The sequence below is a fragment of the Parasteatoda tepidariorum genome, chromosome 5 (assembly GCF_043381705.1).
Source record: "Parasteatoda tepidariorum isolate YZ-2023 chromosome 5, CAS_Ptep_4.0, whole genome shotgun sequence".
Lineage (NCBI taxonomy): Eukaryota > Metazoa > Arthropoda > Arachnida > Araneae > Theridiidae > Parasteatoda > Parasteatoda tepidariorum.
Genome location: NC_092208.1, coordinates 83,469,454 through 83,483,449, shown reverse-complemented (window position 1 = coordinate 83,483,449; position 13,996 = coordinate 83,469,454). Strand labels below are relative to the sequence as shown.

Genomic DNA, 13,996 nt, shown 5'->3' with positions numbered 1-13,996 from the left:
TATATATATATGACATGATTAAAATCTACAGGAACCCATGGCCAGAAATGTCGTCATGATCGGCTAGGGGCACTTACCTTTATGAGACTTTTTTGCAATCGAAGAAACTGTTCATCATATTGAAATGTCCTTAGAAGCGTATAACAATATTTTTTGGGCATGGGTTCTATGCAATTTTAATCCTGATGATCTGCCTTAACTCCCTTAGAAATTTATTGCAGCATTTAAGTGATCTTCTGCAATGAATAACGTATTTAAACTTGTACATATCGACAACAAATAAACTAAAAATGTAATTTTAAACAAAATATGTAGCTTAGGAAGACAAATTTATTGCAGATTTGAATTCAGTTACGTGAAAATATTAAATATCCATTAAAAAAGATCTCGAGCCACAGAAAACAAAAACAAAAAATTTTCTCCTGTTTTGTTTGTTAATAAAACTTAACGTATTTCTATAAGCAATTTAAAAAATATTGATTTGTTGCTTGTCTTATTATCAATCATTATTACAAGTAACAATTATAACAGAATAAAATATCATATTTACAGTTAAAATACGGATAACTAATTTCTCAATTGTCTAAATATAGCATAATTGCTTTCAAACCTGCTTTATTAACAAAGTTGCCATTCAATTTGTTAGTATTACAAGCAGATTATATTAACTTTTTTCTTAGTAAAAATTTTATTTGATTATAAAGTGAAATTAGTAATATCTTCATTGAAGTTCTGGAACAACGTTCCGCCCCACTAAAAAATACTGGATCGTCCTACAGTTCATTCCAGCCCCGATATACCATCGCTTGAGAGAAAGAGAAAAATAATAAATCGAACAAAAATATCCTTATGAAATAAAAGCATTTAGTTAAAATAATAAACAAGACAAAAATTTTTACTTACTAAACATTATAGAAAATAATGTCAGGAATGTTTTAGTCAACACTATTAAAATACTTTTTTGTCATTTGCATCAGTCGCTTAAAATATCAAATCGTTGAAATTATTGGAAAAAAAAAGTGGGTACCCTTTTAAATTGAATATGATGAGGAAATCAACACTTTTAATCAATGACATCCTTAGTCTGCATTGTAGAACGATTTTTTTTTCATATAGTTGGTTTGTTTATTATTGATAACCACTCTCTGGTTTGACAGAAAATTAATGAATAAACATTTATTTTACTTATTTATCAATTTTTATAAAAAACCCACGCAATCCTCTCAAAATCCTTTTTCTTTCTGCTTAAAAGTGCTTATTTAATATCTAAAATGATGAGAAAAATTCTTTGTTATAAATTTCAATTCATTCTATAAAATTAATTTATAAAGTAAAAAATATGATAAAGATAACTGATTTTTCTTAATTTCTTCCTTTGTTAACTCTTTCGCGTCGACTGTCACGTGTCAGAATGGAATTGGTAGCCAAACTATTTTTTTAGCTGTTTAAGCAGCGGGAAACAGTTTTACCGGAAATATAAAAGTTTGACTTATTTAATCCACCACTACTTAGTTTATATTTATAATTTATAACCTTCGTTGAACATCCGACCCAATTTAGGGTTTACGACTACTAGTGTTCAACTCCGCAGCCTTGTAATTTTGAACCCAATCCGGAAGACAAGGAAACTCCTGGATAAGCACCCCCAGAGGTATGATTTGTTATGGGAACTTAGAGGACTTTGCGACTCGACAGATTTAACGTGCATCAGTCACCATTTACGACACGGGGAGTCTTCGGCCGGCGGAGATCGAACCCTCGACCTTTTGCACATGGCCCAGTGCCCTACGAACCAGGCTATCCCTACCACTACTTAGTCTATTTAGCCATTATTAAAATTAAAATATTAATCGTTTATTTTTTACTAGTTTCATACGTCCCCGTTTTTTGATGACGTTTTATTTTCACGCATCACCCGTCACATGTTCGATCACAACCTCGATCATGTTGTACACATTTTCACGTTATTTTTTCGGACACAATCATTCCGTATATTTCTATTGCTCGAGACCAACTCCGAATAGGCGAAAATTACCATAATTAACAATTTTCTCCTGTTCTTATCACATTCGATAGGTATTAAGAAACCTATTTTCCCAGTACTCATAGTAAGTATCGTGATATATTATTTAAAACACTAATGCGCATATATGTATGCAGTCAGAAAACCAATGAAGTTTTTTTTTCTCGCATTAGCAACGAAGAACTGAAAGAAACTGCATATGCTATAAGCTGTAAAGAAATGAGATGATAAAAGTTAATTGAATTCAAACATTGAAACTCGGTTAATGTTTGCATTAACTATACTTATTTACGCGTGTTATATAAGAATTTAGAGCTTTATTTTAGTGAAAATTCAGTATTCGTTGACCCAATTTCGAGATTACTACTACCAATATTAAACTCCGTAGCCTTGTCGCTTTGAACCGAATCCAGATGACAAGGGAACTTTCTGGATCAAATATTGGAGAAATATAGTATTATACAGAACATTTTGATGCAAATAACCCGTATTTGCGCTGCACGGAGAGAAAAACCACAAAAACCTCCCACGGTTTAAAGGTTGACAAGGTGACTCTAACACGTGATTCATCTACCCCTGAGGATATCTTACGTCAGCACAGATTCGAACCTAGGTCAACTCATTGGAAGGCGGGCACCTTATCCCCCGCGCCACCACTGCTCAAAATTATTAGATTATTCAAGAGAACACAAGACGCAATCAGTTTATATTTCATTTATTGAACCCAGACGCAATTGCTACAAAAAATAACCAATACAAAAGTTGATCCACTAAATGCGCAAAATTTTGCCTCGATTGAGAACTGAGCAGGTTTATCCTAACAGTTATGTTAAGATTTGTTAACATCAGAAAAATTTAATTTTAATATTACTGCCACTGTTATAAATCTTCTAAAAAAATTTGGCATTTAAGAAACTTCGAACTATTTTTTAACTGTTTTTAAACCTAGCGTTAACCATTTAATAAAATAAAATTATTAAATAAAACTATAAAAAACATTATTATAACTAAAAATATTCAAGTTAAATTATGTAAAAAAAACATGAACAATGCATTAATAAAAAAAATTCAACAATTAATGAAAATAAATATAATTATCTTACATACCGAAAGGAAAGGACAAAATTGATACTATAGTTGCAATGAGCATGTTTGGGATATTCTTTCCCCGCTGAAATCAAAGTTACAACTGATACAATTTACAATACTAAATCAAACTACATTCATAAACTAGCTCCAAGGTTAAATGGCGTAAGTTACTGAAGATAAGTAAAGATTAAAGAGTAACACTTTAAACAGTTTGAACCAGTATAAAGATTAAAGTTATAATTTCTCACAAATTCATAAAATATTTAGAATTGCAAAATAAATTTATATTGTATATTTCATTTTACTATAAAATTTTCTTGTGTGTGGTACAAAATAAGATTGATGCCCATTTCATTGTCTTTCGGATAGCTTTGGTTTATTTTTGTATCGGTTTATCTTATTTTATAACACTTTTTTTTTCTTCGTGATAAAAGGACTTACATAACATATCGAGATAAAATTCGACGAAACTCATCGTTTTTTTTTCATTTTAATCACGTTCTTAAACTGGAACGCTACTTTTAAAAAGCAACGAGTGAAAGAACAAGTACTTTAAACAAAAGTAATGAATAAAAAGTTTTGATTTTAAAAAGTAACGAGTAAAAAATACGAGTAAAAGTACAACTACAAAACAAAAAAAGTAACGATTTCAAAGTACAATTCGAGGACACCAGAAACTCCAAGTAATCTAAAATTTCGTTTGAAAATATTTAAAAAAAACTATTTAGAATGCATTAAATTTTAATTTAAAGCTATAAAACTTTAAAATGTAGGAAAATGTTACAATATTCTATAAAAGTAGTGAGCGCTGAAATAAGCCAAACGAGAAATCAAAAGTCAATGTTTGCATATAAAGAGGAGTTTTGAGTTTTAAATCATGCTAATTCAAAAACAATTAATTTTTTAGATGTTCAGTTTTTACATTTAGAAATTTTAGTAACAAATTAATTTCGTGAAAAAATTTGATAACATTATAACTTTTGTTCAAAGAAATAAGTGAAACAAATTGTATTCATGCACAGGTAGTCTTACAATAAATAATTTATTGAAATATATAAAAAATTTTAATTAATTATAATGTCAGATTCATAAATTGCTTCTTTTCTTATTATTTCAGCAGTCTCAAGAAGTAGTATAGCTCTTTATCATGTTGATCTACCTTTATGTGACGCCACATATTTTAACACATTGCTGACCGGCAACTTTTGTGGAAGTAAAACAATACAAATAAACTTCATACATTTTTATTTATTATTCAACTCTTAATATTTCTTTTTCGTATGATAAAAAGTATAACTATCACCTACGTGTAATGGTATACCACAAGTTTTGCAAATATATCGGGTTTTGTAAAGTTATAACAAATTAGTAAAGAATCTATCTATATTATATAAAACGCTAATACGTACGTATGTATGTATGTATCAATAAAACCGATGATATTTCTTTTCTCGCGTTGGCAGCAGTTTTCATTTTTAATTGATAGGCTTCGGCGCGCAAGAGCCCATAGTGAGCATCATATGGCTAATGTATATTACATAAAACGCTAATACGTTTTAATTGATAGGCTTCGGCGCGCAAGAGCACGTAGTGAGCATATCATATGTCTAATCGGGTGAATTCTCACCGAATTATCAAAAAAATTCTCACAAAATTATCTTCATCGAAGCCGATGCTTTACATCCGGCGTTCAGTACTATTTCATATTGTTTTACAACACATGGTNAAGTTTTGCAAATATATCGGGTTTTGTAAAGTTATAACAAATTAGTAGAGAATCTATATTATATAAAACTCTAATACGTATGTATCAATAAAACCGATGATATTTCTTTTCTCGCGTTGGCAGCAGTTTTCATTTTTAATTGATAGGCTTCGGCGCGCAAGAGCCGGTAGTGAGCATCATATGGCTAATCTACATTACATAAAACGCTAATACGTTTTAATTGATAGGCTTCGTCGCTCAAGAGCACGTAGTGAGCATATCATATGTCTAATCGGGTGAATTCTCACCGAATTATCAAAAAAATTCTCACAAAATTATCTTCATCGAAGCCGATGCTTTACATCCGGCGTTCAGTACTATTTCATATTGTTTTACAACACATGGTTTTAGCCCTCTGGTGGGAAAGACTTTAAAACAAAACTTACAACAGTTACTTTTCTCAACAACTGAAATTTAGAATAGTGTGATTAAGAAAAATATGTGAACTGTTTGCAATTTCAAATTAATATTGAGATGCACAGGTTTAGAATTTTCTACAGTGAAAAGTTTTCGGAACTTCAGTGTTCAAAAAAGTATACAAAAGCTAGACGTTAAGAACGTATCCCCAATGCGCGAGCAAAGCGAGCATCGGATTGCAAACAATCCGAAATGAACTGCGAAAGCAGTTCAGGGGGTAGGCGAGCGCGAGCGAGCAGGTGGCGAAGCCTCCTAGTTAGGTAGTAAAACTTGAAAAGTAAGGAAAATTAAGATCACTTTTTAAAATAGTCACCACGAGATCACTGCTAATACGATTGCTATGCCTCGTGACCGGTCACCAACGCTTGCCCACGAAAACACAAGTTAACTCGTGACCGGTCAACAATGTGTTAAGAGTAGCAACGCGAGAGAAGTGTGTTTGTTCCTGAGAATTGCAAAAGGGGTTGTCCGCTTCAAGTTGCTTTATGGATTTTAACGAAAAATGTGGGTAAAATGATTTTAATTTCTGATTTTCAGTCTATAAGCACACTTTTCAATCTAAAAATTCTTTGTTTTTACAAAAAAAGCAAGAAACGAAACACAACAGTACAACAATATGTTAATAAAAAATTTGTTGGGAAATTTGCTGTTAGGTGATAAATCCTGGTAAGCCTGTTTGAACATTTAAACCAACATCGCATTTAATGGTATAAAAAAATAAACCTTTTATTATACACTAAGACATAAACGGAAATGAAAGGAAAGTAAAAAAGCACGTACTAGTCAAAAGAAGCAAAAGCTGCACTGCTGTGATTTACTTTCCGGAAACTCCTACCATTTTCCAGCCTGAAAATACTCTCAAAGTCATTCTATTCAATTCCAAAGCAGGCCTGAAATGGAGACGGAAAGTACTGGTAGGAGAACTATTTCAATATTTGATAATATTCGAGTGGAGTTAATTTATTCTTAACAGTAAATAATTTACTGTAATTAATTTTTTCTCGGCGAAGAAACAATTCAATATAAAAAATTGTATCCGTTAAAAATAATTGGTAATTATGAATTTTAATTATTCCCGAAAAAAAGCTAAAAAATGAAATTGATTAGTTACCAGTTTTTACTCATTTCCGCCTTGATATGTATGGGCTTTCAGCCCTGTTACAAATTTTAGGGAGTAGTTTTACTGGTGGCTACGCATGCCAAAGCGCACTCCAGAAAGGTGTATATAAACGCCAGTGGCAGTTAACGCATCGGCTTTGTCCCGCTCTGAACTACCATGTTTGCCTGATGATTTGGCCTCACAAATGGAAATAGCCCCTAATGTGAAAACATATCCCCAGTATACAGACTCTTCTCCTATTTTGGTAGAAACCACTAGTTTTCCAACTTCGGAAACAACTGCCTCGACTACCAACCTTGAGACAGTTAATCAACTACACAACACTACAACTACCGAAACAGGTACCTCATCTGATGACAGGATTCTCGCGGTCCTTGGAAAGTTTTAGTAGTGGTAATCAATTATGGTTTATGCTAGAAGATAATTCTTATTTTTAACATACCACTTTAACGCCAAGTGGTTTAGACTCTCGGATTTCCATGCATATATGCTTTCTTTGAAAACTACTTTTTAGTTTAGTATTCTCGTTACCAGTTTTTAAAATTTTCAAAATCCGCGGAAATCGTGGATACGAAATCGAAGAAGAGGAAAAAAACTTGCACTACTGACATTGTGCAAGAATGTTCCTACTCGGCGAATCCACCAGACCCGAAAAGAAAAGTCAGCCAGTCCCCGAGGATACCACCCTACCTCCGGAGAAAACAACAGAGATTACAAATGCCTGCACACCCAGTAAAACTCATATGAAGCAAGGAACAACATCTAAAGCTCCAGTGTCAGTTGGGACTAGAAAACTTAAAGTTCTTATCTGAGAGCTGAAAAAGGATCTCAAAGGACCATATCTTGAAAAAGAACGTACAGATATCGGCATCCAGCCAAGCAAAACAGAGTAGATAAGAAAGAGTTGTGACCACCAATGATATAACCTCCTCCCCCTTTTCCTGATCATCCACGCGAATAATTCAGAACACAGAGAAATCTTCAACACCGACAAACTCCAGTCAACACATGTACGGATAGAAAGATTTCGAGGTGGTCTCTTTGAGATACAGTGCTATATGTGCCAAAAATTTGGGCTAACACGGAATTCCTGCTCAGGCGATCCCGCCGGTATGAAATGTGCTAGGGCATATTTTTCGTACCTTTGTACGTAACTTACCTTCTATGAAGATGTGGAGAGTCCACTTCGCGGACACGTACACCGTTCACAACTCCAACTCAAAGAAATTTTTGTACAAATATATTTCATAGCATACAGTGATGCTAATGAATGAATGAATATTGTTAAGAAAGAATGAATGTAATGAATATTATAATGAAGTATATGTGTATAATTTCAAATGAATATTTTCTATTCAGTTAACTCAGTCTTAAATTTAAGGAAATTTTTATTTTTGTACAAATATATTTCAATACATTTTTTCGTATTTATGAATAAGTTATGTTTATGAATGAATGAATGTAATGAATATTATAATAANAATCGCAGGCGACAGTGAGTTGCGGTAAGTGGAACACATCTGACAGACCTACGAGCATATAGACCAATGTGCCCTAAGCGTCTGCACACGGTCTGCCTTAAATATGTCGTACCGTTAGCTGAAGAGATCTGACGAGACAGGTCTGATGCTGTGCTCCGTCTGTTTCTTTTGGCAGTAACTACCAAATACCGGTCTTCATTCGGCGTTGTAACTCGGGGGCGACCTGTGCTGTAACGTCGACTCACATTACCATCACCTTGGAATCGCTGCCAAAGCCTGGAGAGGACACTGGGTGATTCCAAGTTCCTCGGATACTTCCAGCTGGGTACGTCCACATTCCAGTCGTCCGATGATTCTGCCACGTAAAAAATCATCCATATGCTTTCTTTGTGCCATAACTATGCGGTTATTGCACTGAAAGGCTTTTAAAGCGCTTTTGAACAATTTTACTTCTTTGCCACCATTCCTTATATACCCCTCTCTTACACTCTTGTCATTGTGACGTACTACCAGCGCCATCTAGTGGTTTCCTGTAATTTGCATATTCTTCTTCAGGAAGTGTGTGATAATTCTACAGGTGAAATTTTAATTTTAGAGTTTGATTTCCGTGTGATTCTGAATTATCCTTAATTTATGGACATGAGTGTATATTCAAAATGAAGATAAAACAAAGGAAAATTAAAGACAGATGATTATATCCGCAAAAAAAATTGATAGACCGCAAAATACATCTTTTTTGCGGATATAATTGTGTGGGCTGATGAAAAGATTATATCTTTCATTTTCCTAATTTTTTAAAAAAATTGATAATTTTTTTTCCCCTCAGTTTTTTTTTAATTAATTTTCTCCCCCCCCCCCTCTTTTTTTCATATGTCTGTAATTTTCCTTTTTTTTATCTTCATTTTGAACTTATCTAATGAGTTCTGTTTACTTGCAGCTTATGCGCAATAAATGAAACTTATTGTTTCTCTTAATTTTCTTCGTGTTTTTTTTTTGTATTTATTTATTTTGTTGCACATATGCATACATATATATATATTCAAATGAAAATTTTCCAAAAGAGTTAACACATTTTTAATCAAAAAAATTTTTATTTTTTTACAAATATATTTTAATGCATTCATAGTTCAAACATATGAATACAGTGTAAATAGGCTGGTGTATAAATTTTATATTTTATTCATTATGGTCCCTTTTTTAATCTTGCGGCTTTGGCAGTCGCTGAAGAACACCTTTTTTCCCATCAAGTAATATATAATCCCCTGAAAAATTGAAAGATTAATTTTTATTGAATATATTCTAAAGTAATTGAGCAGGCATTTTAGATAAAAATTATTGTTATTGTTAATTCAGAGATTTTTTTTCTCTATATATTCGTGATTCCTACAACAAATTTATGCCTAATTTATGCTTTTTACGCGAAATTTCAATTTATATAAGATGGTAAAAAATTCATACGCCCTATTTATAAATAGAGCAACGCTTAATTTATAAATACTTTTGTATTTATAAATTAATTTAAAATGATTTTGACCACCACCACATATAAATACAAATTAAACATGTATGTAAGCTTATAAGAATTAGCGGATTGGGTTTTTGAACCTTTGCTAAAAAATATTAACAAACTTTAACGTATGAACCAAGTCTCTGCTGTTGCTGTTGTTGTCATAGACAAGGGGTGAGATTATTCTTGTTTTCCAGTGGAGCCATATATATCCAGAAATTCGACTTCTGCCAATGCGTCACACCCATTTACAGGGGGGACCCATTCGTATATCCATTCATTCATTCCCAGATTGCAATTTTGACCTGAACCAGAGAACAATTAATCTCCAATTCAGTACTCCCAAAGGTATAATTTGTTATGGGAACATGGAGGACTTTGTGACCCGAATGATTTAACGTGAACCAGATACTACGGGGTTTTTTCGATCGGATGGATTCGAACTCGCGTTCTCATGAACTAGGCTGTCCTGGCCAGCAAAGTTTCTAATAGAGTCACTTATATTATGTTTACCGGAAAGTTTGGTCTGCAAAAGAGCACATCTTATTTTATAGTAATGCAAAAATATCTTTGTATAAAATATACAAGGTAGTGATTAGTTACCANGATTTTTTTTCTCTATATATTCGTGATTCCTACAACAAATTTATGCCTAATTTATGCTTTTTACGCGAAATTTCAATTTATATAAGATGGTAAAAAATTCATACGCCCTATTTATAAATAGAGCAACGCTTAATTTATAAATACTTTTGTATTTATAAATTAATTTAAAATGATTTTGACCACCACCGCATATAAATACAAATTAAGCATGTATGTAAGTTTATAAGAATTAGCGGATTGGGTTTTTGAACCTTTGCCAAAAAATATTAACAAACTTTAACGTATGAACCAAGTCTCTGTTGTTGCTGTTATTGTCATAGACAAGGGGTGAGATTATTCTTGTTTTCCAGTGGAGCCATATATGTCCAGAAATTCGACTTCTGCCAATGCGTCACACCCATTTACAGGGGGGACCCATTCATATATCCATTCATTCATTCCCAGATTGCAATTTTGACCTGAACCAGAGAACAATTAATCTCCAATTTAGTACTCCCAAAGGTATAATTTGTTATGGGAACATGGAGGACTTTGTGACCCGAATATTTTAACGTGAACCAGATACTACGGTTTTTTTTCGATCGGATGGATTCGAACTCGCTTTCTCATGAACTAGGCTGTCCTGGTCAGCAAAGTTTCTAATAGAGTTACTTATATTAGGTTTACCGGAAAGTTCGGTCTGCAAAAGAGCACACCTTCTTTTATAGTAATGCAAAAATATCTTTTTATAAAATATACAAGGTAGGGAATATACATATTCAAACTTGTAACGAAAGTATCCAACAGAACTAAATGGTACATCTGATATATACAAGAATCAAATCAACTATAGAAGAGTTAAATCCACAAGCCTCTGTCTATCGTTAATATTTTGCTCTCTTCTTGTCTCATATTCACACAAATGGAAAAAAAAACTGCAGTTCATACTTTTGTTTTCCCCTCACTAAACCTTTGCTCTGACTCTTCATCTTTAAACTTCGAGCTTAACTATTCCTCCGCTCGTTTACTGGTAACTGTTGATTTAACCCTTCTATAGTTCATTCAACTCTAGCTAAACTCACTAGACCCAAACACCCCGCTTATTCCATTATTTACAAAGAGCTTACTAACTTAATCGTTTCTTTTCATTTGTTATATGATAATATTCTCTCCCGTTTCGGTTTTAAACATTTTTAGGTCTGCCAATTAAATTAAATTTAAATCTCTTAAAGATCCTATTGACTTTGATATTAGGCGGGGCATTTAATGCATTATTTCTCAGTGCAGCCTCGGCTTAATCAAACACTGTGGTTTTTCTTGTTCTGCTTTTTTTTTCTCGGCTTCAGTGGTTTTTTCTAATTTTGTTTCTCACCTTTATTTCTTTTTCATTTTCGAGGGAAATTTATCGTTTGATATTTAAAATCGCTTTTGTTTTTTCTCATTCATATCTGGCAAATCTTGAAAATTGGCGTCTGTATTTGAACGTTTCAAACATGTCGACTATTATTTCCACTTTGTATATTTGTGGGCGAATTATGTTTCAATGAAATAACATAGGCTTTTTACTTTTACTATTAAAATTTGTAAAATATGAAGATGAAGTTCCGAAAATTCGAGTTCGAAAAGTTCCATTAACAAGTTTGATTTCTTACATATTTATAATTACCTGTTTTAAACTGCTTTGTGGCTCCTCGAAGTCCAACAACACAAGGCAGGCCATATTCACGACTCACAACAGCACCTGAGAATTAATTTGACTATAATAAAATGAAGATTTTGGATCAATATATTGATAAGCCTCATTTTCGTCAAATGACACGACTCCGAAATTTTCATTGAAAAATTTCCCACCATTCTCAATTCATGAATCATTTTTTTCAACTGCTTGGAAATTTAGTGTTTTTCTCCTAGAATGCTTCCATACATTTTTTTTAAAAAAAATCGAATATTTAAAACTTGATTTCTTGTGAACTATTTAAACGATTTCTTCCAAATGTTGTATTCTGTCACTTTAGCTATACACATTGTAAAATTATGTCAAAATCTGTATTTATTCAGCAAAATTTTTGTTTCTATATAATAAAAAATAATTATTAAAAATTATTTATTGTAGAATTTCCTTTTGGATAAATGAATCTTATATTTGAGAGCAAAAAGTGTTTTCAATCATTTAAAAAATCTCGAGATGTAAGGAAATACGCAAAAAATGGTAACTAATGTTAAGAGATCCAAATTTTCGATCGCTTTCCAGTCTAAAGTATTAAGTCTGTAATAATGGTTGACCGCATAAAGCTAAGCACAGATGGCGCTAGGGGTTAAAATTCATCGTAAGACATCCGGGTTACAACTTCCGACTGATTTTTACACCTAAACTAAAAAAAAAAATTTAAAAAACTCACCATCCAATATTAATATATTTGTAGTGTTTTCAATGTAACGCGTTCTTTCAATCTAACTTTCAACGAAACAAACAACAAATCAATTCAGTAGACTCCGCAATCCTGCTATTATGCTACCCAAAAAACAACAAAAGTTCTATTTTACACAAATATGGCCAAATAAGAGATAACACTCAAAACATGGCTAACCTTTCCCTTTAGTTATGCTTTGATATCAATTTTGCTAAATTAGTTTTACACTTACGACCTGTTGGAATTTATAAATTACAGAAAACTCTTATAAATGGTAAAATTACGCGTAAATTTAAAATTAACTGACAATAATTAAAATTCCTAGGATAGTAAAACTGTTCACACTTCGCCTCGAAAGCATAACATAAGCGGAAGGATACAGCAGAAGTTTTTTTAAATTTCTTCCGGCTTTAGGAAGCTTGTTATTGTTTATATTTAGTCAACCATCCATTCACCAGATTGCTCTAGTTCACACTTTATTTTGATGGTTAAGAATCGAATTAATTATTAAAAAAAAGGAATAACAGTTTCAAAGTAAGAAAACGTGTGTTTTTGTGTTAGATTTTATAATTGAAAATATCGTCAATACTTCTAAATTAGCAATTAACGAACCATTGAAATTGATTCTCAATTTGCAAACATCCAATCGGAATTTATTCAAGGTATTCATTTCTTTTTTGCATAGGACAAATTACTTTTTATTTCCTGACAAATTTGTAAACATGTAATAATAATAAAACACAATTAAATAAATGATAAGATTAAAATGGTTAGAGAAATATTAAGGACACATATTAAAGGGTCAATTGTTTATTGAACGCTAAAATTGTTCATATTTAAAAGACAGGTCCAATAACCCAAGTCAAAATTATTGATGGTCCCATTCCAATATTTTGATTATTTATGTTGGTTTCAGTTCAATTCATGATGGTCCAACATCATTTGATGTTCATCATCATCTAACACTTCCATTATGAGCTCATAGTTTTCGATATGCCAATAAACTTTCGTTATTCCATGGTGGAAAATCCTACTTTAGTAATATGATGGTTAAGCATTAGGAGAAGTTCGATTCTCATGGACAATCCGTGATAATCTGTGATGGTTCCAACTGCACATTTCCATGAGTTTTTAACGGGGATTCTGGTTAGTTCTTAGGAATATACCATCAAAACCATTTGTTTCTTTTCTTCCATGTTGGCCGATCATAAGTCAGTCCAAATTCCTACATTGAGGTGCTTCATGATCGTTCCAACAACTATGTTCGAAATTTCCGATGGTTCAACGTAAGCAAACCATCAAAACAAGTTGCTATTCTTATGTTGGACCATCATAAATCAGTCCAAATTCCTGGGATGGTTACATTGGGGTGATGGTCACTTATGTTGGTTAACATCAAAAATATAATGGTTCATGATGGAATTATTGATGGTTTCTATCAAGATTATGTTGGTACATCAATGGGAAACCATCAAAAATTTCGACTTGATGAGTATGACAATGTCATTTGCATATCCCTGAGTAAAGTAGCTGAAATGTTTTATTAGACTGTTTAATACCCGACTCCAAAGTAATGGTCATAAAACACCTCCTTGAGA

At 32.4% G+C, this 13,996-nt stretch overlaps 3 protein-coding genes across 6 annotated transcripts in view; all 3 read right to left on the bottom strand.

The window, feature by feature from the left end:
* The window catches only part of LOC107436885 (rifampicin phosphotransferase), a 74,650-nt gene extending 71,261 nt beyond the window's left edge, over positions 1 to 3,389 (bottom strand). Inside the window, exon 1 of the mRNA XM_043048080.2 lies at positions 3,131 to 3,389. Within this exon, the coding sequence (XP_042904014.1) occupies positions 3,131 to 3,173 (43 nt within the window). The 5' untranslated portion in view covers positions 3,174 to 3,389. The remainder of the gene's footprint in view (positions 1 to 3,130) is intronic.
* The window catches only part of LOC107437837 (rifampicin phosphotransferase), a gene marked incomplete in the record, with an annotated part of 597,639 nt that overhangs the window by 240,736 nt on the left and 342,907 nt on the right, over positions 1 to 13,996 (bottom strand).
* LOC122270504 (rifampicin phosphotransferase) overlaps positions 8,967 to 13,996 on the bottom strand; it is a 112,129-nt gene continuing 107,099 nt past the window's right edge. For all 4 annotated transcript variants that reach the window (XM_071180694.1, XM_071180693.1, XM_071180695.1 and 1 more), the window contains exons 39-40: positions 11,654 to 11,728; positions 8,967 to 9,157 (exon numbers count right to left, since the gene is read on the bottom strand). In XM_071180694.1, the coding sequence (XP_071036795.1) occupies positions 9,093 to 9,157; positions 11,654 to 11,728 (140 nt within the window). In that variant the 3' untranslated portion in view covers positions 8,967 to 9,092. The remainder of the gene's footprint in view (positions 9,158 to 11,653; positions 11,729 to 13,996) is intronic.